Raw genomic sequence first — 26,598 nt, 5'->3', positions numbered from 1 at the left:
TGTTGACTGAGAGATGTACGATTCTGTTACAGAAAAAGACAGACCGTACATAGATGCTGTGGATGCAGAATTCACATGTGAAGGAAACCTGGAACCACTAACTCCTGAGAAGATTTCTGTGACTGAGCTGGCTGTTTATCGGTTTGGGATCTACATAGTGCAGCGTGTGAAGAGAGTGATAAATGTGAGTTCCAGTGGCTTTGATGGAAATGTTAAATTGGTTTATTATTGTCACACCTACCAGAGTACAGTGAAAAGCTTGGCCTGGATGCTGTTCCTACAGATCAATTTGTTACACAGTGCGTTGAGGTAGAACAAGGCAAACCAATAAGAGACTGCAGAATAAGGTGTAACAATTACAAAGAAAGTACATTGTAGGTAGACAATATGGTGCAAGATCATAATGAGGTAGAATATGCAACCAAGAGTTGCTACTATCAGCATCATACTAGAAGGCAAACCTTGAACCTTAATTTGTTTTATCTATCTATCTATCTACAGTATCTACTTGTATATCTATATATTTAGAGCTACAACACGGTAACAGACCCTTTGGCCCAACGAGCCCGCCTGTCCAATTCCACCCATGTAACCAATTAACCTAGCAAACTGTACGTCTTTGGAATGTGGGAGGAAACCAAAGCACCCAGAGGAAACTCATGCAGTCATGGGAGAACATATAAACTCTTAACAGACAGTAATGGAATTGAACCAAGATCACTGGCATTGTAATAGCGTTATGCTAACCACTACTCTTCTATGCTGCCTCATGGTAGCATAGCAGTTAGCATAAGGCAATTAGCCTTTCTTGAAGACAAGATTCATCTCCTAAGTTTTGTTTCTTAAGATCTAAAACCATGAATATTTCTAACTTCCCCCTACATAGTTGTTGATCTTCACTCTAGCTAAAATGTAGATAGCCAAGAGAAGGGGGAAGAGAAATATTCAACGTCAGTGCTATAAGACAGATATTTTCAAACTGGGATCCTTACAATTGACATTTTCTCTCCTTAAATACATAAACATAAATAGTTCATTACATATATTTCAGTGATTAACAAAAATCCACTCAGTAGCCACTTTACTAGGTGCACTAGCTCATTAATGCAAGTGTCTTGTCAGCCAATCACGTGGCAGCAACTCAATGCATAAAAGCATGCAGACATGGTCAAGAGGTTCAGTTGTTGTTCAGACCAAACATCAGAATGGGGAAGAGATGTGATCCAAGTGACTTCGACTGTGGAAAGATTGCTGGTGCCAGACAGGGTGATTTGAGTGTCTCAATCTGCTGATCTCCTGCGACTTTCACATTCAACAGTCTCTAGAGTTTACAGAGAATAGTGTGAAATACAGAGAATAGTGTGAAAAACAGAAAAAGCATCCAGTGAGCAGCAGTTCTGTGGGTGAAAACGCCTTGTTAATGAGAGAGGTCAGAGGAGAATGGCCAGACTGGTTCAAGCTGACCAGAGGGTGACAGTAACTCATGTTACAACAGTGATGTGCAGAAGAGCATCTCTGAACACACAACACATCGAACCTTGAGGTAGATGGGCTACAGCAACAGAAGACAACATATATACACTCAGTAGCTACTTTGTTAGGGATCTCCTGACCCTAATAAAGTAGCCACTGAGTGTATCATTTTCATTAAACAAAGAAGAGTGTAAGTGTGCAAAAGCATTTTGCATCTGTTCATTTGGATAGAGGGAGTTGAAGAAATATTTCTTACCTGTAGGTGGTGATCTAGAACTTCCTGCTTGACAGGACAATGAACTTTTTTCTGCCGCAGTTTGAACATTCACAGAACTTTGGTTCTGTGTGACCATGCTATGGTTAATTCCAAATTTGTGTGCTACAAACCAATCAACATGGCCCATTAATGTAAGTATAGGGAGTCACTCTTCCTGCAGCAGATGCTACAAAGTAAGTGTAAACAGTTTGGCCAGCCTGTATAGAACGGGTCAAATGACTTCTTCTAAATTTCAAGCCATTACCATCTTTCTTTAACACTTTCACCCCACTATCATCAGATCATACAATAGTTTTACAATGAGAAATTCTCTTTAATTTCCAGAATAATAATTTTCAAGGATTAACTTTATTTGCCATACACAGTTACATGGATTAGGAATTTGCTGTGGTGTGTTGTTCAGGGTGCAACATGAAACAAAAAACATCAACATTCAAAAATTACAAGAATAAAAGATTATATTAAAAAAATAAAATTAAACATTAAGCTACAGATATGGAACAAAATGTGCATAATTACGTAAATACCAGCATGTATTGACAATATAAACAGCATTATAAAATGTGGTTTTAAGTGTTTACAGTACAGTGTAATGATGGGGTAATGGATAGGAGGTGGGAGGGTAACTAGAATGGCTGATCAGATTATCTAGCTAGAGGGAGGAATCTTTTAAGACGGCATAAAGTTTTTGTTTTAATAGCCCTATAACACTTTCCGGAAGGGAGCTTTTGGAAAAGTTAGGGTGAGTAGTGTCCACAATAATATTATTAATAATATTACTAATAATATTAAACCATTCAGAATATCACTATTAGTATTCCCCAGTATACTCAGCCTGCTCGTTATGCAATTTCCTGTGATGTAAAACTTTTAGTTTCCGTCACGTTAAACTGAAACGCAGTGGCAATTGAAGAATCTCGCATAGAGATGAGCTGTGTGCAATACAAGCAGAAACACTGCTGTAGTCCTGACTTAGTTCAGTGAGCCTTCACGCCAGCAGTAGAGTCTGCAGGATATCTATAATGGTGTAAAAATATCTCATTCGGAATTTAAGGGGCAATTTTAATAACTTTCACGACACATGCTGATGATAATAAAACTGATTCTGATTCTAAACTCGCTCAGCCAGATTTTACACTTCATTGAAACTAACTGTGTAATAATGGGAGAGATGTTCAGCCAAATACCATGCTCTGTGATTTTTAAAGATAAACTTTATTTGTCACATGTACATTGAAACATACCGTGAAATGTCCCGATTGCGTCAATGACCAACGCAGTCCGAGGATGTGCTAATGTGTTGGTGCCCACTTCCGGCACCAATGTAGCTTCCCCTCAGCTCACTAACCCTAACCTGTACATCTTTGGCATGTCTGAGACAACCAGAGCACCCGGAGAAAACCCATGTTGTCACAGAGAAAACTTACAAACCCCACACAGCCAGTGGCAGTATCGAACCCCAATCACTGGCACTGTAAAATGTTACCCTAACATGCCACCAGTTGTTCACATGCCGACTAGTTGTCATAATACTGTGTTGTGTAGCAATAACTTTTTCCTCATTTCTTGATAGGTCCCAGAGATAAACCTGCTTCTTGCCTCCAGTTTGCCGCAGAATAATTACACACACAATGCCTTCCGTAATTCCTTTTTCTACCAGGTTTGTAACTTTAGTCCAGTAGACTCTCAGGAAGGGATAAGTGATGAGTCAATAACATCCAGTGGGAAGTGCAAAGACAAGGACAGGCTGCACTGAGGAATCCCACATCTAATTTATGGGTCACTACACTAACCACTGGGATAAATTACTTAACTTGCAGGTTGAGTTGGTAGTAAGGAAGGCAAATATAATGCTGGGATTCATTTCCAAAAGAATAGAATATAAAAGCAAGGATGTAATGCTGAGGCTTTAGAAGGCACTGGTCAGATAGCATATGGACTATTGTCGGTAGTTCTGGGCCCCTTATCTAAGAAAGGATATGCTGGCATTGGAGAGGGTCCAGAGGAGGTTCATGAGAGTGATCCCGGAAATCAAAGGGCTAATGTATGAGGAGCGGTTGATGGCTCTGGGCCTGTACTTGCTGAAGTTTAGAAGAATGGGAGGGGGGAGGGTAATCTCATTGAAATCTACGGAATATTGATAGGCCTGGATAGAGTGGATATGGAGAGGATGTTTCCAATAGTGGGGGTGTCTAGGACCAGAGGGTACAGCCTCAGAATAGAGGGATATCCATTTAGAAAAGAGATGAGAAGGAATTTCTTTAGCCACAGGGTGGTGAATCTGTGGAATTCATTGCCACAGGTGACTGTGGAGGTCAAGTCATTGGGTATGTTTAAAGCAGAGGTTGATAGGTTCTTGATTAGTCAGGGCTTCAAATGTTACAGGGAGAAGACAGGAGAATGGGCTTGAGAGGAATAATAAATCAGCCATGATTGATTGGTGGAGCAATCTCAAAGGGCTGAATGCTTCTATGTTTTATGGAGAGATGCACAAACAGATGGGCACATGGTTCTACAAGGTAACAGGGACATCGAGGAGCAGATAGGGAGACAGATTCTGGTAAGGTGTAATAATAATAGGGTTGTCGTGGTGGGAGATTTTAATTTCCCAAATATTGATTGGCATCTCCCTAGAGCGAGGGGTTTAGATGGGGTGCAGTTTGTTAGGTGTGTTCAGGAAGATTTCCTGACACAATATGTAGATAAGCCTACAAGAGGAGAGGCTGTACTTGATCTGGTATTGGGAAATGAACCTGGTCAAGTGTTAGGTCTCTCAGTGGGAGAGCATTTTGGAGATAGTGATCACAATTCTATCTCTTTTACCATAGCATTGGAGAGGGATAGGAACAGATAAGTTAGGAAAGCGTTTAATTGGAGTAAGGGGAATTATGAGGCTATCGGGCAGGAACTTGGAAGCATAAATTGGGAACAGATGTTCTCAGGGAAATGTACGGCAGAAATGTGGCAAATGTTCAGGGGATGTTTGTGTGATGTTCTGCATAGGTACATTCCAATGAGACGGAAAGGCTGGTAGGGTACAGGAACTGTGGTGTACAAAGGCTGTTGAAAATCAAGTCAAGAAGAAAAGAAAAGCTTACAAAACATTCAAAAAACTAGATAATGATAGAGATCTAGAAGATTATAAAGCTAGCAGGAAGGAGCTTACGAATAAAATTAGGAGAGCCAGAAGGGGCCATGAGAAGGCCTTGGTGAGCAGGATTAAGGAAAACCCCAAGGCATTCTACAAGTATGTGAAGAGCAAGAGGATAAGACGTGAGAGAATAGGACCAATCAAGTGTGACAGTGGGAAAGTCTGTATGGAACCGGAGGAGACAGCAGAGGTACTTAATGAATACTTTGCTTTAGTATTCACTACGGAAAAGGATCTTGGCAATTGTAGGACTTACAGCAGACTGAAAAGCTTGAGCATATAGACATTAAGAAAGAGGATGTGCTGGAACTTTTGGAAAGCATCCAGCTGGATAAGTCTCTGGGACCGGGTGAGATGTACCCCAGGCTACAGTGGGAGGCGAGGGAGGAGATTGCTGAGCCTCTGGCAATGATCCTTGCATCATCAATGAGGACAGGAGAGGTTCTGGAGAATTGGAAGATTGCAGATGTTGTTCCCTTATTCAAGAAAGGGAGTAGGGATAGCCCAGGAAATTATAGACCAGTGAGTCTTACTTCAGTGGTTGGTAAGTTGATGGAGAAGATCCTGAGAGGCAGGACTTATGAACATTTGGAGAGGCATAATATGATCAGGAATAGTCAGCATGGCTTTGTCAAAGGCAGGTCATGCCTTACGAGTCTGATTGAATTTTTTGAGGATGTGACTGAACACGTTGATGAAGGTAGAGCAGTAAATGTAGTGTATATGGATTACAGCAAGGCATTTGATAAGGTACCCCATGCAAAGCTTATTGAGAAAGTAAGGAGGCATGGGATCCAAGTGGATCCAGAGTTGGCTTACCCACAAAAGGCAAAGAGTGGTTGTAGACAGGTCTTATACTGCATGGAGCTTGGTGACAAGCGGTGTGCCTCAGGGATCTGTTCTGGGACCCCTTCTCTTCGTGATTTTTATAAATGACCTGGATGAGGAAGTGGAGGGATGGGTTAGTAAATTTGCTGATGACACAAAGGTTGGGGGTGTTGTGGATTGTGTGGAGGGCTGTCAGAGGCTACAGTGGGACATTGATAAGATGCAAAACTGGGCTGAGAAGTGGCAGATGGAGTTCAACCCAGATAAGTGTGAGGTGGTTCATTTTGGTAGGTCAAATATGATGGCAAAATATAGCATTAATGGTAAGACTCCTGGTGGTGTGGAGGATCAGAGGGACCTTGGGGTCTGAGTCCATAGGACACTCAAAGCAGCTGCGCAGGTTGACTCTGTGGTTAAGAAGGCATACAGTGTATTGGCCTTCATTAACCATGGAATTCAGTTTAAGAGCTGAGAGGTAATGTTACAGCTATATTGGACCCTAGTCAGACCCCACTTTGAGTACTGTGCTCAATTCTGGTCACCTCACTACAGGAAGGATGTGGAAACCATAGAAAGGGTGCAGAGGAGATTTACAACGATGTTGGCTGGATTGGGGAGCATGCCTTATGAGAATAGGTTGAGTGAACTCAGCCTTTTCTCCTTGGAGCAACGGAGGATGAGAGGTGACCTGACAGAGGTGTATAAGATGATGAGAGGCATTGATCGTGTGGATAGTCAGAGGCTTTTTTCCCGGGGCTGAAATGGCTAGCACGAGTGGGCACAGGTTTAAGGTGCTTGGAAGAAGGTACAGAGGAGATGTCAGGGGTAAGTTTTTTACGCAGAGAGTAGTGAGTGTGTGGAATGGGCTGCCAGTGACGGTGGTGGAGGCGGATACGATAGGGTCTTTTGAGAGACTCCTGGATAGGTACATGGAGCTTAGAAAAATAGAGCGCTATGGGTAACCCTAGGTAATTTCTAAAGTAAGCACATGTTTGGCACAGCACTGTGGGCCAAAGGGCCTGTATTGTGCTGTAAGTTTTCTATGTTTCTATGTTTCATTTTTATTGTACTGTATTTCATAAAAAATAGAATCAATTTTACTACTTTATCACTTCAGAGATTATAAAGAGACCTTTGTATTACAGCATTCTCAGAATACACTGTTTATTCGACGACAGCGATTGGCATCTGTGGGTGACTTCTCCCTCCTCCTCGTGCACTGCTTGGCTCACCTTGCTGCGGGTGAGCTGAGTGACGATTCTGATGCTCTCTTCCTCAAGTTTTTTCATCAGGTACAGCAACAAATTTAAATTCCAATCAGACTTAAAAGTCCCTTCAACATTCAAATGATGAACACAAGGGAAAACCTGCAGATGCTGGAAATCCAGAGTCACGCACACAAAATGCTGGAGGAACTCAGCAGGTCAGGCAGCATCTATGGAAAGGAATAAATAGTCGGTGTTTCAGCCTGATACCTTTCATTGGGATGAGAAAAGAAGCAGAAGACTGAATAGTAAGGTGGAGGTAGGGGCAGGAGTACATGCTGACGGATGATAGGTGAAACCAGGAGAGGGAGAAGGTTGGTGGGTGTGGGATGAGGAATGAAGTGAGAAGTTGGCATGTGATAGGTGGAAGAGGTAAAGGGCTGAAAAAGAAGGAATTTGATTGGAGAGGACTGTGGACCATGGAAGAAGGGCACCAGAGGGAGGTTATGGGCAAGTGAAGAGAAGAGAATGGGTGAGAGGGTTACCAGAATGGGGAATAAAAGAATCGAGGAGGAGGGAGGGGGGAAATAACCAGAAGTTTGAGAAATTGATGTTCATGCCATCAGTTTGGAGGCTACCCAGACAGAACATGAGGTGTGCTTCTCCAACCTGAGTTTGGTCTCATCGTGGCAGTAGAAGAGGCCATGGACAGACATGTCAGATTAGGAATGGGAAGTCGAATTGAAATAGGTGGTCACTGGGAGATCCTGCCTTTTGTGGCAAACGAGTGAAGGTGCTGAACAGAGAGGTCCTCTGATCAAATAATCCTTTTTAAACAACAATATGAATCCTGTGTTATTATCCTAGGCTCTGAAGTGTATCTTCAAGGAAACATTCTTCACACGACTCAGTGTTTCTCCTGCGTTATGTGCACATGAGCCAACGGATTCTCCTTGGGACAATCTATTCCAAACAGAAGACTGCCTGGGCATTCATACAGATGCAATTTCTGATTTACTGAACATCAAGCTGAAAGACCCAAAATCTCTTGCAGATTTTGAAGAGGTAAATTTATGCTGTTAATTCATTTTATGTCAGTAGTCAGCAGTGCGCTGTGATCTCCACAGTTTAAAGAACTACAGTCTAAAGCAATTTAATATAAAGAAAGTGATACTTACATTTACATAGCACCTTGTCATCTCCAGTAAACATGTTGCAAAGCCTTTTGCATGTGTTAATTTTTTTTGAAACACAGCAACTGTTATGGAGGCAAACAGTGCATAGCAAGGTGAAAGTCAAAGTCAGGCTTATTGTCATATACATGAGTACGTGTACGCACAGGTGTAATGAAAAACATGCAGCAGTATCACAGGAACATAACATCAGATAAGTAGCATTTACGTGAATTCACTGGATTTCACAAACAGCAACAGAATTTGTTCATCTGCAATCAGTGTTGTGATTAAAAGGTTAAATATGTATGATCACACTATATAACACTATCCCATTATAACAATGACATCAGTTGAATTATGGAATAGGTGTGCTCTTTGGGTTCTTGACTACCAAAGAAAGTCCATTGCAAACTGTGTAGACAGTTCCTCAAGACACAAGTGGAAGGTTCTACGTTCTATGATAGTAGTGTTGAGGTAGAAAATGAGACATAACTTTGATGTACATTATGAGTTTATTCAAGACCTTATCATGGACAACCTCTGAAGCATTTTGTATATAGTTCTAGCCCAGTCATATATACATACGATCCTTGCTAGGATGACAGCCTTTAGCCAGAGGGTGGTGAATCTGTCGAATTCATTACCACAGATGGCTGTGGAGGCCAAGTCATTGGGTATATTTAAAAGGAAGGTTGATAAATTCTTGATTAGTCAGTGTGCCTAAGATTACAGGGAGAAAGCAGGAGAATGGGGCTGAGAGGGAAAATACACTCAATGGCCACTTCATTAGGTACAGGAGTGGAACTGACTTGGCTGTACCCATCCACTTCTAGGTTTGATATGCTGTGCATGCAGAGATACTCTTCTGCACACCACTGTTGTAACACGTGGTTACTTGAGTTACTATTAGCTTGAACGAGTCTGGCCGTTCTCCTCTGACTTCTCTCAGTAACAAGGTGTTTTCACCCACAGAACTGCTGCTCACTGGTTGTTTTTTTTTGTTTTTCACACAATCTGCATATTGCTGGGATGTGGGGGGAAATTGGAGCACCTGAGGAACATGCACATAGTGACGGGGAATATGCAAGCTCTGAACTCCATAACCTTAGCTTTCCCAATAGTTAATGATGTACTGCAATAAAGCATTATCTGGGTTTGCAAATAGCATCGGTAGATACTTTCTTTGGTAGTCAAGGACCCAAAGAGCACACCTATTCCATAATTCAACTGATGTCATTGTTATAATGGGATAGTGTTGTATAGTGTGATCATACATATTTTACCTTTTAATCACAACACTGATTGCAGACGATCAAATTCTGTTGCTGTTTGTGGAATCCAGTGAATTCACATAAATGCTACTCATCTGATGTTATGTTCCTGTGATACTGCTGCATGTTTTTCATTACACCTGTGCATGTAATGCAAATAGATCCCCTCCAGTTTGCCTACCAGCCCCGACGAGGAGTTGAAGATGCCATCGTCTACCTGCTGAACCGTGTCTACGCCCACCTGGACAAGCCAGCGAGCACTGTGAGGTTCATGTTTTTTGACTTCTCCAGTGCGTTCAACACCATCCGCCCTGCTCTGCTGGGGGAGAAGCTGACAGCGATGCAGCTGGATGCTTCCCTGGTGTCATGGATTCTTGATTACCTGACTGGCAGACCACAGTACGTGTGCTTGCAACACTGTGTATCCGACAGAGTGATCAGCAGCACTGGGGCTCCACAGGGGACTGTCTTGTCTCCCTTTCTCTTCACCATTTACACCTCGGACTTCAACTACTGCACAGAGTCTTGTCATCTTCAGAAGTTTTCGGATGACTCTGCCGTAGTTGGATGCATCAGCAAGGGAGATGAGGTTGAGTACAGGTCTACGATAGGAAACCTTGTCACATGGTGTGAGCAGAATTATCTACAGCTTAATGTGAAAAAGGCTAAGGAGCTGGTGGTAGACCTGAGGAGAGCTAAGGTACCGGTGACCCCTGTTTCCATCCAGGGGGTCAGTGTGGACATGGTGGAGGATTACAAATACCTGGGGATACGAATTGACAATAAACTGGACTGGTCAAAGAACACTGAGGCTGTCTACAAGAAGGGTCAGAGCCGTCTCTATTTCCTGAGGAGACTGAGGTCCTTTAACATCTGCTGGACGATGCTGAGGATGTTCTACGAGTCTGTGGTGGCCAGTGCTATCATGTTTGCTGTTGTGTGCTGGGGCAGCAGGCTGAGGGTAGCAGACACCAACAGAATCAACAAACTCATTCATAAGGCCAGTGATGTTGTGGGGATGGAACTGGACTCTCTGACGGTGGTGTCTGAAAAGAGGATGCTGTCTAAGTTGCATGCCATCTTGGACAATGTCTCCCATCCACTACATAATGTACTGGGTGGGCACAGGAGTACATTCAGCCAGAGACTCATTCCACCGAGATGCAACACAGAGCGTCATAGGAAGTCATTCCTGCCTGTGGCCATCAAACTTTACAACTCCTCCCCTGGAGGGTCAGACACCCTGAGTCAATAGGCTGGTCCTGGACTTATTTCATAATTTACTGGCATAATTTACATATTACTATTTAACTATTTATGGTTCTATTACTATTTATTATTTATGGTGCAACTGTAACGAAAACCAGTTTCCGCCGGGATCAATAAAGTATGACTATGACTATGACTATGACTATGACTATGTCTATGACTATGACTATGTCTATGGTAAGTGTTCAACTGCGAGGTAATTTATTTATTTGGAGATATAGGTGGAACAGGGCCTTCCAGGTCACTGAGTCTCTCTGCCCAGCAACCCACATATTTAACCCTAGCCTAATCACGGGACAATTTACAATGACCAGTTAACCTACTAACCGGTACATCGTTGGACTTTGGGAAGAAACCAGAGCACCCGGAGGAAACCCACACAGACATAGGACGGAATGTACAAACTTGCTTACAAAGGATGCCGGAAATGAACTTCAAGCTCTGACGGCCCGTGCTACAACAGCATCACACTAACCGCTATGCTACCGTGACGCCCCAATCAATGAAATGATACAGTACAATGCTGGTTTGCAAGCACACTGCTGTTTTCTGTGGAGCAGTGCCAAGATCTGTGACTTCTGCATTCACTCATCACTCTCCCCTCAGCACTCACTGCAAAGCTCTGCACATTGGAGCCTTGTAGCAACCCCAATGTGCAACTCTGTCTCCATGGAGACAGGAGGCCTTGGGGAATGGACCAGAATTCAAGCCAAAAGGATGTACAGGTGTACCTAATAAAGTGGCCACTGAGTGGATAGCTGCAGACCAGTCACATGACACAATCCTGACTGGTATGACAGACTTAAAGCTACAACTAATAGTCATAACCAATACAACATATACTACATTGGTGATCTTATGAACAATTCTTGATGCTTTAAAGAACTTTACACTTGTTAATAGGAGTAAGGAGAACACAATAGTAGTACGTATTAACACTTCCCGAAAATATTTGTAAATTAATCAAAGATGTTCTAAGTTAGATGTGTACTTGGAGGAAAGGGTACAATACTGGCTTGCTAACTGGAGAAATCTGCATATTTTTATGTATCTGCAGGAAGATAGAGAAATCAAAAAGGACAACAGAGCTTCAACCCAGTCAAAAGACCAGCAAAGTGAAACGATGAATGGACATCAGAGTCAAATAGAGAAAAACAATGAGTAAATGTGCAACTGCATTCACTGATATTTAGGTTCTGTAGTTTTAAAGCCATGTGTTTAGGAGAATGGGGGAGGGGGGTCTCAGAATAGAGGGGCGCCCATTTAGAACAGAGATGATAAGGAATTAATTTAGCCAGAGGGTGGTGAATCCGTGGAATTCATTGCCACTGGGTATATTTAAAGCAGAGGATGATAGGTTCTTGATTACTAAGGCAGCCAAAGGTTATGGGGAGGAGGCTGGAGAATGGAGTTGAGAGGGGAAATACATCAGCCATGGTAAAATGTTGGAATAGACACAATGGGCCAAATGGCATAATTCTGCTCCTATGCCTTATGGTCTTATGATAAGTTTTGGATCGCAGCAAAACAAGGATTATTCGAAAGTGCAGTTGAGGCTAAAGATTATATTAGCCACAGTTTCTTTGATGACAGAATAAGGGTTATACGTCATAAGACCATAAGGCGTAGATGCAAGAAGTGAGTCATTTAACCCTTTGAGTGTCCCCCACCATGGTGTTAAAATGAAAGATCATGATTGATCTTCTACCTCAGCACCATTTTCCTGAACTATCCCCGTACCTTTTGGTTCCCCTAATATCCAGAAATCTATTGCTGACTGAGACTGCACAACCTTCCAAGGCTGAAAGTTCAAAATATTCACCATGCTCTGTGCAAAGCAGTTTCTCCTCATCACAGTCCTAAGGAATTTTTTCTGAGATAGTGACTCCTGCTTCTAATCTCCTCAGACGGGGAGGCATCCTTCGTTAATCTAGTCTGCCAAGCCCTGTAAGAAATTTATAAGCTTCAGTAAGATGTCCTCATTCTCTGAACTTCAGCAACTCAATCACTTCTCATACAAGCCCACCATCCCAGGATCCAGTCAGGTGAATCATTTGTGCAGTTCTCTTTGGCAAGTATGTAATTTTATTTAGCTAATGAATCCAAAACTGCACACAATACTCCAGGTACACTAAGGCCCTATATATTTGAACATAGAATATAAACCTTAAGATATAGGAGCAGAAGTGGGCCATTTGGCCCATCAAGTCTGCTCTGCCATTCAATCATGGGCTGATCCAATTCTTCCAGTCATCCCCACTCTCCCGCCTTCTCCCCATACCCTTTGATGCCCTGGCTAATCAAGAACCTATCTATTTCTGCCTTAAATGCACCCAATGACTTGGCCTCCACAGCCACTCGTGACAACAAATTCCACAGATTTACCACCCTCTGATTAAAGTAATTTCTCCGCATCTCAGTTCTAAAAGGATGTCCTTCAATCCTGAAGATGTGCCCTCTTGTCCTGGACTCCCCTACCATGGGAAATAACTTTGCCATATCTAATCTGTTCATGCCTTTTAACATTCAGAATATTTCTATGAGATCCCCCCCACCCCATTTTCCTGAACTCCAGGGAATACAGCCCAAGAGCTACCAGATGTTCCTCATATGGTAACCCTTTCATTCCTGGAATCATTCTTGTGAATCTTCTCTGAACCCTCTCCAATGTCAGTATATCCTTTCTAAATTAAGGAGCCCAAACCTTCACACAATACTCCAAGTGTAGTCTCACGAGTGCCTTATGGAGCCTCAACATCACACCCCTGCTCTTATATTCTATACCTCTAGAAATGAGTGCCAACATTGCATTCACCTTCTTCACCACTGACTCAACCTGGAGGTTAACCTTTAGGGTACCCTGCACGAGGACTCCCAAGTCCCTTTGCATCTCTGCATTTTCAATTCTCTCCCCATCCAAATAATAGTCTGCCCATTTATTTCTTCCACCAAAGTGAATGACCATACACTTTCCAACATTGTATTCATTTGCCACTTCTTTGCCCATTCCCCTAAACTATCCAAGTCTCTCTGCAGGCTCTCTGTTTCCTCAACACTACCCGCTCCTCACCTATCTTTGTATCATCGGCAAATTTAGCCAAATATCCATCAATCCCAGAGTCCAAATCATTGACATACATCGTAAAAAGCAGCGGTCCCAACACCAACCCCTGTGGAACTCCACTGGTAACCGGCAGCCAGCCAGAATAGGATCCCTTTATTCCCACTCTGTTTTCTGCCAATCAGCCAATGCTCCACCCATATCTTTTACTCACTTGCGGTAACTTCCCTGTAATTCTATGGGCTCTTATCTCGCTAAACAGCCTCATGTGCGGCACCTTGTCAAAGGCCTTCTGAAAATCCTTTCAGGAAACCATGCTGGCTTTGGCCTATCTTGTCCTGTGCTTCCAGGTACTCTGTAATTTCATCCCTAACAATCAATTCCAGCAACTACCTAACCACTGATGTCAGGCTAACAGGTCTATAGTTTCCTTTCTGCTGCCTCCCACCCTTCTTAAATAGTGGAGTAACATTTGTAATTTTCCAGTCATCCGGTACAATGCCAGATTCTTGAAAGATGATCGTTAATGCCTCTGCAATCTCTCCAGCTACTTCCTTCAGAACCCGAGGGTGCATTCCTTCAGGTCCAGGAGATTTATCCACCCTCAGACCATTAAGCTTCCTGAGCACCTTCTCAGTCATAATTTTCACTGCACATACTTCACCTCCCTGACGCTCTTGAATGCCCGGTATACTGCAGATGTCTTCTACTGTGAAGACTGATGGAAAGTACGCATTCAGTTCCTCCTCCATCTCTGCGTCTCTCATTACAATATCTCCAGTGTCATTTTCTATTGGTCCTATATCTACCCTCAACTCTCTTTTACCCTTTATATACTTAAAAAAGCTTTTAGTATCTTCTTTCATATTAGTTGCCAGCTTCCTTTCATAATTCATCTTTTCCTTCCTAATGACCTTCTTAGTTTTCTTCAAATTTTTAAAAGTTTCCCAATCCTCTATCTTCCCACTAGCTTTGGCTTCCTTGTATACCCTCTCTTTTGCTTATAGAACATAGAACAGTACAACACAGCACAGGCCTTTCAGCCCACAATTTTGTACTGACCTTTTAACCTACTCTAAGATCAAACTAGCCCTTCCCTCCTACATAGCCCTGTATTTTTCTATCATCCATGTGCCTATCTAAGAGTTCTTTAAATGTCCCTGATGTATCTGCCTCTACCTCCACCACTGGCAGTATGTTCAATGCTCCCACCACTCTCTGCGTAAAAAAAAGACTTATCTCTGGCATCTACCCTATATTTTCCTGCAATTATGCTTCCTCATATTAGCCATCTCCGCCCAGGTAAAAAGTCTCTGGCTGTCTCACTTGCAGTAAGATATCTTCACCCCTGTGCTCAAGGCTACTTGTAATATAGGCCAAGATGCCATTTGTCTTTTTAGTTGCTTGCCAAACCTTTATGTTGCCATTTGGTGACTTGTCTAAAAGGCAATTTAGTCCCATTGAACATCAATTTCCCATATGCACCAAAGGAGAAAATCACTCACCCAGAATCAGAATCATGTTTATTATCACCAAAATATTTTATTAAATGTATTGTTTCGAGGCAGCAGTACAGAGCAAGACGTAAACATTACTATGAGTTACAAAAATAAATAAATAATGTAAAGGAGGAATAGTGAGGTAGTGTTCATAGGTTCATGGACTGTTCAGAAATCTTCCTACTTCCTCTTCCTTAAGTCTACAGTCAATTCTCTGATCTTGCTGGCATTGAGTGCAAAGTTATTGTTGCGACATCACTCAACCAGCTATCTCTGAGATTCTGCCAACAACAGTGGTGTCATTGGTGAATTTATGGGTGCATTTCAGCTGTGTCTTGCCACACAGTGATGAGTGTAGAGAGATTAGAGCATGGAACTCCACCATTTCATCACGGCTGATCTATTTTCCCTCTCAACCCCATCCTCCTGCCTTTTCCCATAGCCTTTCATGCCCTGACTAATCAAGAACCTATCAACCTCCGTCTCAAGTGACCTGGCCTCCACAGCTGCCTATGGCAATGAATTCCACAGACTCACCACACCCCGGCTAAAAAAATTCCTCCTCACCTCATGCTCTGTTCTAAATGGACATCCCTCAATATGTTCTGTATTTATAGCTTATTTATTTTTAATAACATTTCTTTATTTTTGTATCAGCACAGTTTGTTGTCCTTTGCACATTGGTTGAAGGCCCAAGTTGATGCAGTCCTTCATTGATCCTATTATGATTATAGAAACAGAAAACCTACAGCACAATACAGGCCCTTCGGACCACAAAGCTGTGCCGAACATGTCCCTACCTTAGAAATTACCTTGGGTTGTCTGACAAATCCAGGGCAAGCATCAAAAAGGGGCACTTTTCAACATAATTGTATAAGGGCTGAGAGAGTTGTAAAAGAGCGCCTGAAGGCTTTGTGTGTCAATGCAAGGAGCATTCGTAACAAGGTGGATGAATTGAAAGTGCAGATTGTTATTAATGATTATGATATAGTTGGGATCACAGAGACATGGCTCCAGGGTGACCAGGGATGGGAGCTCAACGTTCAGGGATATTCAATATTCAGGAGGGATAGACATGAAGGAAGGGGAGGTGGGGTGGCGTTGCTGGTTAAAGATGAGATTAACGCAATAGAAAGGAAGGACATAAGCCGGGAAGATGTGGAATCGATATGGGTAGAGCTGCGTAACACTAAGGGGCAGAAAACGCTGGTGGGAGTTGTGTACAGGCCACCTAACAGTAGTAGTGAGGTCGGAGATGGTATTAAACAGGAAATTAGAAATGTGTGCAATAAAGGAACAGCAGTTATAATGGGTGACTTCAATCTACGTATAGATTGGGTGAACCAAATTGGTAAAGGTGCTGAGGAAGAGGATTTCTTGGAATGTATGCGGGATGGTTTTTTGAACCAACATGTCGAGGAACCAACTAGAGAGCAGGCTATTCTGGACTGGGTATTGAGCAATGAGGAAGGGTTAATTAGCGATCTTGTCGTGAGAGGCCCCTTGGGTAAGAGTGACCATAATATGGTGGAATTCTTCATTAAGATGGAGAGTGACATAGTTAATTCAGAAACAAAGGTTCTGAACTTAAAGAAGGGTAACTTTGAAGGTATGAGATGTGAATTAGCTAAGATAGACTGGCAAATGACACTTAAAGAGTTGACAGTGGATATGCAATGGCAAGCATTTAAAGGTTGCATGGATGAACTACAACAATTGTTCATCCCAGTTTGGCAAAAGAATAAATCAAGGAAGGTAGTGCACCCGTGGATAACAAGGGAAATTAGGGATAGTATCAATTCCAAAGAAGAAACATACAAATTAGCCAGAAAAAGCAGCTAGGCGAGAGGAGGTTAGTTCACAACAGGGGGATGGGAACCAGTGCAGAGAGACAGAGGGGTGTAAAATGAGGGTAGAAGCAAAAAGTAGTAAGGTGAAAAGTAAAAGTGGCAGGCCGACAAATCCAGGGCAAGCATTAAAAAGGGCCACTTTTCAACGTAATTGTATAAGGGCTAAGAGTGTTGTAAAAGCAAGTCTGAAGGCTTTGTGTGTCAATGCAAGGAGCATTCGTAACAAGGTGGATGAATTAAAAGTGCAGATTGTTATCAATGAATATGATATAGTTGGGATCACAGAGACATGGCTCCAGGGTGACCAAGGATGGGAGCTCAACATTCAGGGATATTCAATATTCAGGAGGGAAAGACATGAAAGAAAAGGAAGCGGGGTAGCATTGCTGGTTAAAGAGGAGATTAACGCAATAGAAAGGAAGGACATTAGCCGGGAGGATGTGGTATCAATATGGGTAGAGCTGCATAACACTAAGGGGCAGAAAATGCTGGTGGGAGTTGTGTACAGGCCACCTAACAGTAGTAGTGAGGTCAGAGATGGTATTAAACAGGAAATTAGAAATGTGTGCAATAAAGGAACAGCAGTTATAATGGATGACTTCAATCTACATGTAGATTGGGTGAACCAAATTGGTAAAGGTGCTGAGGAAGAGGATTTCTTGGAATGTATGCGGGATGGTTTTTTAAACCAACATGTCGAGGAACCAACTAGAGAGCAGGCTATTCTGGACTGGGTTTTGAGCAATGAGGAAGGGTTAATTAGCAATCTTGTCGTGAGAGGCCCCTTGGGTAAGAGTGACCATAATATGGTGGAATTCTTCATTAAGATGGAGAGTGACATAATTAATTCAGAAACAAAGGTTCTGAACTTAAAGAAGGGTAACTTTGAAGGTATGAGATGTGAATTAGCTAAGATAGACTGGCAAATGACACTTAAAGGATTGATGGTGAATATGCAATGGCAAGCATTTAAAGGTTGCATGGATGAACTACAACAATTGTTCATCCCAGAGTGCTTAAGGAAGTAGCCCAAGAAATAGTGGATGCATTAGTGATAATTTTTCAAAACTCTTTAGATTCTGGATTAGTTCCTGAGAATTGGAGGGTGGCTAATGTAACCCCACTTTTTAAAAAAGGAGGGAGAGAGAAACCAGGGAATTATAGACCGGTTAGCCTAACGTCGGTGGTGGGGAAACTGCTGGAGTCAGTTACCAAGGATGTGATAACAGCACATTTGGAAAGCGGTGAAATGATCGGACAAAGTCAGCATGGATTTGTGAAAGGAAAATCATGTCTGACGAATCTCATAGAATTTTTTGAGGATGTAACTAGTAGAGTGGATAGGGGAGAACCAGTGGATGTGGTATATTTGGATTTTCAAAAGGCTTTTGACAAGGTCCCACACAGGAGATTAGTGTGCAAACTTAAAGCACACGGTATTAGGGGTAAGGTATTGATGTGGGTGGAGAATTGGTTAGCAGACAGGAAACAAAGAGTGGGAATAAACGGGACCTTTTCAGAATGGCAGGCAGTGACTAGTGGGGTACCGCAAGGCCCAGTGCTGGGACCCCAGTTGTTTACAATATATATTAATGACTTGGATGAGGGAATTAAATGCAGCATCTCCAAGTTTGCGGATGACACGAAGCTGGGCGGCAGTTTTAGCTGTGAGGAGGATGCTAAGAGAATGCAGGGTGACTTGGATAGGTTGGGTGAGTGGGCAAATTCATGGCAGATGCAATTTAATGTGGATAAATGTGAAGTTATCCACTTTGGTGGCAAAAATAGGAAAACAGATTATTATCTGAATGGTGGCCGATTAGGAAAAGGGGAGGTGCAACGAGACCTGGGTGTCATTATACACCAGTCATTGAAAGTGGGCATGCAGGTACAGCAGGCGGTGAAAAAGGCGAATGGTATGCTGGCATTTATAGCGAGAGGATTCGAGTACAGGAGCAGGGAGGTACTGCTGCAGTTGTACAAGGCCTTGGTGAGACCACACCTGGAGTATTGTGTGCAGTTTTGGTCCCCTAATCTGAGGAAAGACATCCTTGCCATAGAGGGAGTACAAAGAAGGTTCACCAGATTGATTCCTGGGAAGGCAGGACTTTCATATGAAGAAAGACTGGATGAACTGGGCTTGTACTCGTTGGAATTTAGAAGATTGAGGGGGGATCTGATTGAAACGTATAAAATCCTAAAGGGATTGGACAGGCTAGATGCAGGAGGATTGTTCCCGATGTTGGGGAAGTCCAGAACGAGGGGTCACAGTTTGAGGATAAAGGGGAATCCTTTTAGGACTGAGATTAGGAAAAACTTCTTCACACAGAGAGTGGTGAATCTGTGGAATTCTGTGCCACAGGAAACAGTTGAGGCCAGTTCATTGGCTATATCTAAGAGGGAGTTAGATATGGCCCTTGTGGCTACAGGGGTCAGGGGGTATGGAGGGAAGGCTGGGGCGGGGTTCTGAGTTGGATGATCAGCCATGATCATAATAAATGCGGTGCAGGCTCGAAGGGCCGAATGGCCTACTCCTGCACCTATTTTCTATGTTTCTATGTTTCTATGTTGGGCTGGCTGGTGGTGCAATGAGGTTGGCGCCGGACCGGGGAGCAGAGCTTCCCAGGTTCGAAACCGGTTGGGTCCGCTCCCGAGTACGTTTTCCATCCGTGCCGGGTTGAGTGTCGAGATCACAACTCGACCTCGTAAGATAAAGGGTAAAATACTGCGAAATTTCTGTGTGAGAAGTGGTGTGTCACACAGTCTCTCTCGCTCTCACTCTCTCCACGCCTTGTAAAGGTCATGAAAAAGACACACGCACAGACTCACACGCAGGCACGCGGCAAAAAAAAGAAATTACCTAGGGTTACCCATAGCCCTCTATTTCTTGAAGCTCCATGTACCTATCCAGGGTCTCTTAAAAGACCCTATTGTATTCGCCTCCACCACCGTCACCGGCAGCCCATTCCACACACTCACCACTCGGCGTAAAAAATTTACCCCTGACATCTCCTCTGTACCTACTTCCAAGCACCTTAAAACTGTGCCCTCTCGTGCTAGCCATTTCAGCCCTGGGAAAAAGCCTTTGTCTATCCACACGATCAATGCCTCTCATCATCTTATACACCTCTATCAGGTCACCTCTCACCCTCCGTCACTCCAAGGAGAAAAGGCCGAGTTCACTCAACCTATTCTCATAAGGCATGCTCCCCAATCCAGGCAACATCCTTGTAAATCTCCTCTGCACCCTTTCTATGGTTTCCACATGCTTCTACTATGATTCTATTATGAATTTGTTGAGATTGCCCACAAGAAAATGACTCTCAGGGTTGGATATGGTGACATATGTATATATACTTCGATAATAAATTTACTTTGAATTTTGAACATCTTCTGAAAATTCAAATACACCACATCCTCTGGTCTCCCCATTATCTATTTTTAATTGTCACATCCTGAAAACTCCCCAACAGAAGTAATGTTGTAGTTCTATAAAACTCTAGTTAGACCATACTTGGAGTATTGTGTTCAGTTCTAGTCACCTCATCAGAGGAAAGATGTAGAAGCTTTAGAGAAGTGCAGAGGAGATGTACCAGGATGTGTTAGAGAGCATGTCTTTATTCTTTCATTTTGAGATAGAGCATGGTGCGAGGCCTTTCCGGCCCAACGATCCCACTCCACCCAATTACACCCAGGCGACCAATTAGCCTACTAATCCATACGTCTTGGGAATCTGGGAGGAAACTGGAGCACCCAGGGGAGGGGGGGGAACCCACGCAGTCACGGGAAGAATGTACAAACTCCTTTCAGACAGTGGTGAGAAATGAACCCAAGTCACTGGCACTGTAAAGTGTTGTGCTAACCACTACTCTACTGTACTACCTATGTCTTATGAAGAAAGGTTGAGCGGGTTAGGGCTTTTCTTTTTGGAGCAAAGGAGGATTAGAGGCAACTTAACAGAGGTGTATATGATTATGAGAGACACACATAGACTAGACAACCAGCAACTTTTTCCTGGGGTGGCAATGGCCAATACTAGAGGACATCCGTTCAAGGTGATTGGAAGAAAGTTGGAGGGGATGTCAGATGTAGATTTACTGTATACACAGAGTTGTACTAGGTACCTAGAATGCATTGCCCTGGGGTGGTGGTGGACACTGATACAATAAAAGGCATCCGTTAGTCTTGCGAGACCATGGATCTGCGCCTGGAAAGTCTTCACTCTCCAGGGCACAGGCCCGGGCAAGGTTGCATGGAACCAGCAGTTGCCCATGCTGCAAGTCTCCCCTCTCCACGACACCAATGTTGCCCAAGGGAAGGGCATTAGGACCCATACAGCTTGGCACCAGTGTCGTTGCAGAGTAACGTGTGATTAAGTGCCTTGCTCAAGGACACAACGTTGCCTCGGCTGGGGCTCGAACTCACGACCTTCAGGTTGCTAGTCCAATGCCTTAACCACTTGGCCACGTGCCCACACTGATACAATAGGGACATTTTAAAAAACTTAGGTAGGCTTTGTGTAGGGGGAACGGGTTAGATTGATCGTGGAGTAGGTTTATATAGGTCACTGTAACACTATGGGCTGAAGGCCTCATACTGTGCTGTACTGTACTATGTTCATTGTTCTAAATCAATCAAACATGATTTTCCTTTCATAAATCCATAATAGCTCTTATTCTATCTTATTATTCCCTCATGCAGAGAATTGCTAATTTGATAATTGTTCAAGTAAAGAAATTTCTCCTCATCTCAATCCATTTTGACTTTTGTCCATTTGGAAGGAACAATTCTTGGTATATACCTGATCGATTTTGTTCAGATTCTTATTGACATCATCTTTTATTCTTTGACACACCAACGAAAATAGAGCAAACTTACTTTTGTTAATGTAAAACCATCTGAGTGGCTTGAAATTAGATGCAATGTTGGATAATGAGATTCAGAAATATAGAAGTGCAAACCAAACTATTTTGAATTCTGTACCCTGTACAGTCTTTGCTTAAGGAACTCTATTGGTCAATAATTGATATTTACATTGGCGACATTGGTAACAAATATTTCTGACATGTTGTGCTCAATCTACATGAGTTTATAAGTCTCAGCTTGCAAAACAGGGCTAGGTCACAGATTTATTTTCTTTAAAATCCTTTCCAAACTCTTTCTTAAAGCTAATTCTGCTCATTATTTTCTCCTAGTAAGTCTCCTTCAGATGAATTTGTTGCTTTGGCATTGGTTTCTTTCTTGCTTGAGCATGTGAATTTGTACATTTAAAACCTGTGCTATAAATGTAGGGAGACATAATTTTAGATCCTACTTCTAAGTAAAGAGCATTTCCAGAATTCACTTAATTTTGTGTCTATACTTGCAGAGCCTGCTTTGAATCAAGATCTGAACTGGATCTGCGAGATGTGCAAGAGAAGATAGATTATCTAACTGTGGAGCTTTCAGCACTCCTTGACCTGGAACAGAAGGTGCAGGACAGGGCAATCTCTCAAAGAAAAACATTCCTGTTTAAAGAAATTGAAGAACTGGAAACAGAATTAGATAGAAAGGAAAATTGAGCTCTTCACTCATGTACAGTATAAGCAGTGTCATTACTCCGAGTAAGAATACATACGCTGAAAAAAGGAAAATTCAGGGCGGTGGTCAAAGTCAAATTCATTATCAAAGTACATTTATGACACCATATACTACCTTGAGATTTTCTTGATGGCACTTAAAGGAAAAATGAAAAGCTGTACATATATAGAGACTGACAAACAATGTGGAAAAGAAGACAAATTCTGCAAAATATACTGTGTAACTGTGTGTGTGTGTGTGTGTGTGTGTGTGTGTGTGTGTGAGAGAGAGAGAGAGAGACAGAGACAGAGAGTGTGTAAGCATGAGGAGAACATGAGCTGCAGAGTCTCGATAGGTTGTGGAATCAGCTCACTGTTGTAATGAGTGAGGTTATCCACGCTGGTTCAGGAGCCTGATGGTTGAATGGTAATAACTGTTCCTGAACCTAGTGGTGTGAGACCTAAGGCTTCCGTACCTCCTTCTTGATGTCTGTAGCGAGAAGACTCCTGAACCAGTGTGGACAACTTCACTGATTATCTCTCGTATCCCCTTTTGCCAATCACCTGTCCAGCTCTCGGCTCTATCCCGCCCCCTCCTGTCTTCTCCTATCATTTTGGATCTCCCCCTCCCCCTCCAACTTTCAAATCCCTTACTCACTCTTCCTTCAGTTAGTCCTGACGAAGGGTCTCGGCCTGAAACGTCGACTGCGCCTCTTCCTAGAGATGCTGCCTGGCCTGTTGCGTTCACAAGCAACTTTGATGTGTGTCACTGATTATTATTATTATTTGTTTTTGTTGTATTTGCACAGTGTGTCTCCTTTTGTCAGTGTGTAGTGTTTCATCGATTCTGTTGTATTTCTCTGTTCTACTGTGAATGCCTGCAAGAAAATGAATCTCAGGGTAGTATTTGGTGACATATTTGTACTTTGCTAATTAATTTACTTTTGAACTTTGAATGTTGATCTGAGCATGTCCTTGATGATGGTGGAAGAGTAGGAAGTGGGACTTATTGCTCTTTCCCTGTCATGATATGATGTAATCATTTATCCAAGAGAAACTTTGCCACTAATTACACACAGTCATTGGCTCAACTCTTCTACTCTTTCTTTCCACAGATTTCACTCTCAAGGATTGGTTCTCAGTTATACCAATCATTGATCTGCAAAGGTTCAAAACCTTTTGTCTGACCACCCCAACCCTCCAACCACCACCACTCTCCACTCTAATTACAAATACTATATGAAAACTATTAATTTTTTATAGTGACACACACAGGCAGCATCCATGGAGGGGAATAAACACTCACAGCTTCGGCTCAAGACTCTTCATCAGGACCGGAAAGGAAGGGGGAAAGAGTCAGGGGTGGAGAAAGTGTACAAGTTAGCAGGTGATAGGTGAAACCAGTTGGGTTGGGGGAGAGGAGAGAGAATCTGGGCAGGATAGGTGGAAAAGGTTAAGGGCTGGAGAGAAGGAATCTGATAGGAGAGGAAAGTGGACCATGGAGAAAGGGAAGGAGGAGGGACACCAAAAGGAGGTAATAGGTAGGTGAAGAGAAGAGGTAAGAGGGGAGCCACAGTGGGGAACGGAGGAAAAGGTAAGGGGTGGGGGGAGAAATTACTGGATGTTAGGTAGTGTAGTGATTAGTGCAACTCTATTACAGCTTGAGGTGTTGGAGTTTGGAGTTCAATTCCAGCGTCCTCTGTAAGAAAGTTTGCATGTTCTTCCTGTGTGAGTTAAACTCCACATGCTCCAGTTTCCTCCCACAGTCCAAAGACATACTGGTTAGTAGGTTAATTGGTCATTGTAAATTGTCCTGTGATTGGGCAAGGGTTAAATTGGTGGGTCGCTGGGCAGTGCGACTCATCGGGCCGAAGGGTCTGTTCCATTCTCTATCTCGAAATAAAAATTCACTTAGTTTGTGATTATTGACACGCTGCATGAAGTGACAGTTTACTCAGGTTGTTGTAGCTTATTTAATAACTTAATTGTTAATTCATACACTGACATGTATCTCTATAAGATTGGTCAATACTGAATGTACATCACCACAAGGAGGCTCTAATCATGCATTGATGTTTCAAATTCTCAAATGTAAAAACTAATGAAAAATAAAAGCAACTTTGCAGTTGGAATTATTCTGTACTTCATTTAGTCTATTTCTTTTTTTATTAGATATTGTTTGTTAACTTGTTACCACACATTTCCCACTGCCTGGGTGCACCATCAGACAGGCATAAGCAGAACCCAAAATGGGACCATTGCCATGTCCGTGAAAAGGGGTCAAATTATCAGTTGCTGTGAACGTAAGGTTTTACCAAGGCCTTAAATAACTAAGCATAACTTCCTTACTAGAATTGTAAACAACAGTCTGTTAACTTTCTCAATTACTTACTGTACATGCTGTACTGGAGTTGGAATCTAAGACAGGCATATGGATGAGATGTGGGAGGGAAGGGTTAGATTCATCTTAAACTAGGTTAAAAGCTTTACGCAACAGCATGTGTGCCACAGTAGAGTAGCGGTTAGTGCTATGCTATTACAGCTCGGGGCAGCAGAGTTTGAAGTTCAATTCCAGTGTCCTCTGTAAGGAGTTTGTACATTCTTTCACAGGCACTCCCGTTTCTTCTCACAGCCCAGAGTCTTACCGGTTAGTAGGTTAATTGGTCATTGTAAATTGTCCCGTGATTAGGTTAATGTTAAATCAGGATTGTCAGGGGTTGCTGGGTCATGTGGCTCGAAGAGCCAGAAGGGACTACTCCATGCTGTATTGGTAAATAAATAAAACAAGAATTTATTAGATGTCCCTAATGCATCTGCCTCTACTGCCAACCCTGGCAGGGTGTTACACTCACCCACCATCCTACCTCATACCATCCCCCCCCCCATACTTTCCTCCAATCACCTTAAAATTATGCCCCCTTGTATCAGCCATTTCCGCCCTGGGAAAAAGTCTCTGACTATCCACTCAATCTATGCCTCTTATCATCTAAGACTCGCTTTGCCCAGTGGCATGATCTCACCCGGCCAAACTTTAGCACTCTTATTTGGGTGGATGCTGTGTGTTGTGTCCCCTGTGTAACATCAGTACCTCGAAATAACATTCAGTCCACAATGGGCGGTTAAACGATTAAGATTTCATATTTAAGTATGGGGTTAGTAGAGAAACAAAAGAAAAAGAAAACAAATAAAAGGTGCCAATAATCTCATAAACATGTCCAGTGCACGAACGTTGGAGCTCACGGATTCCCTTTCGCTGATCCCCCTTTGCTCGTCAACTCCTGGGCTCCCGCCCCGAGCCCAGACCCAGCGGGTCCAGCAACCATCTCCTCAAGCCACCTCTTCTCTCTTCATCCTCCTGGTGCCTTTGCTCCCCAAGCCCCAACAAACCTAACAGCTTTCACACAAACAGAAAGAATAACATCTATCCCAATTGGTTAGCAAATGAATACCAGTCCTGTTATCACTAATTATAACTCAAACACGCTGCTGCAGAGAACATTACCTCATCAGTTGACATTACAGAGAAGCCATTTCATTATTAGCCTTAGCAAGTAACATGAAAGAAGAAACCCTTACATACACCTCTATTGGATCACCGCTCATCCTTCTTCACTCCAAGAGAAAACCTCTAGCTGGCTCAACCTATCTTCATAAGACATACTCTGTAATCCAGGCAGCATCCTGGTAAACCTCCTCTAGTACCCTCTCGAAAGCTTCCACTCCTTCCTAAAATGAGGTGACGAGAACTCAACACAAAACTCCCAAGGATGATCTAACCAGGGTTTTATAGAAGTGCCACATTACCTCGTGGCTCTATAAAACCCTGATTAGACTATACCTGAAAACTAAAATAAAAGAGAATGTTGGAAATGCTCAACAGATCAGGTTGCACCTGGGAAAAGAGAAAAACTTACTGTTAGAGATGGATGGTGTTCTATCAGAACTGGCCAATTTCAACACAAATGAAAATCTTGAAATGGG

At 42.8% G+C, this 26,598-nt stretch overlaps 1 protein-coding gene across 1 annotated transcript; it reads left to right on the top strand.

Moving 5' to 3' along the window:
* Positions 1-13: 13 nt before the first annotated feature.
* On the top strand, positions 14-22,942 carry LOC134340886 (uncharacterized). Its single transcript, XM_063038458.1, has 6 exons — positions 14-184; positions 3,324-3,410; positions 6,875-7,021; positions 7,802-7,999; positions 11,707-11,810; positions 22,428-22,942. Exons 1-6 carry the CDS (start codon positions 14-16, stop codon positions 22,618-22,620), a joined length of 900 nt encoding a protein of 299 aa, XP_062894528.1. The 3' UTR covers positions 22,621-22,942.
* The last annotated feature ends 3,656 nt before the right edge of the window (positions 22,943-26,598 follow it).

The sequence above is a fragment of the Mobula hypostoma genome, chromosome X2, assembly GCF_963921235.1.
Source record: "Mobula hypostoma chromosome X2, sMobHyp1.1, whole genome shotgun sequence".
In the NCBI taxonomy this organism is placed as follows: Eukaryota; Metazoa; Chordata; class Chondrichthyes; order Myliobatiformes; family Myliobatidae; genus Mobula; species Mobula hypostoma.
This window is presented reverse-complemented; position numbering and strand designations above follow the sequence as displayed.

Excerpts from the sequence above, each read along its gene's own strand:
- LOC134340886 (XM_063038458.1), top strand. The coding sequence starts at position 14 with ATGTACGATTCTGTTACAGAAAAAGACAGACCGTACATAGATGCTGTG. Across the intron at positions 7,022-7,801 it reads TCCTCAAGTTTTTTCATCAG|GCTCTGAAGTGTATCTTCAA; the intron begins GTACAGCAACAA and ends TTATTATCCTAG. Across the intron at positions 8,000-11,706 it reads CTCTTGCAGATTTTGAAGAG|GAAGATAGAGAAATCAAAAA; the intron begins GTAAATTTATGC and ends ATGTATCTGCAG.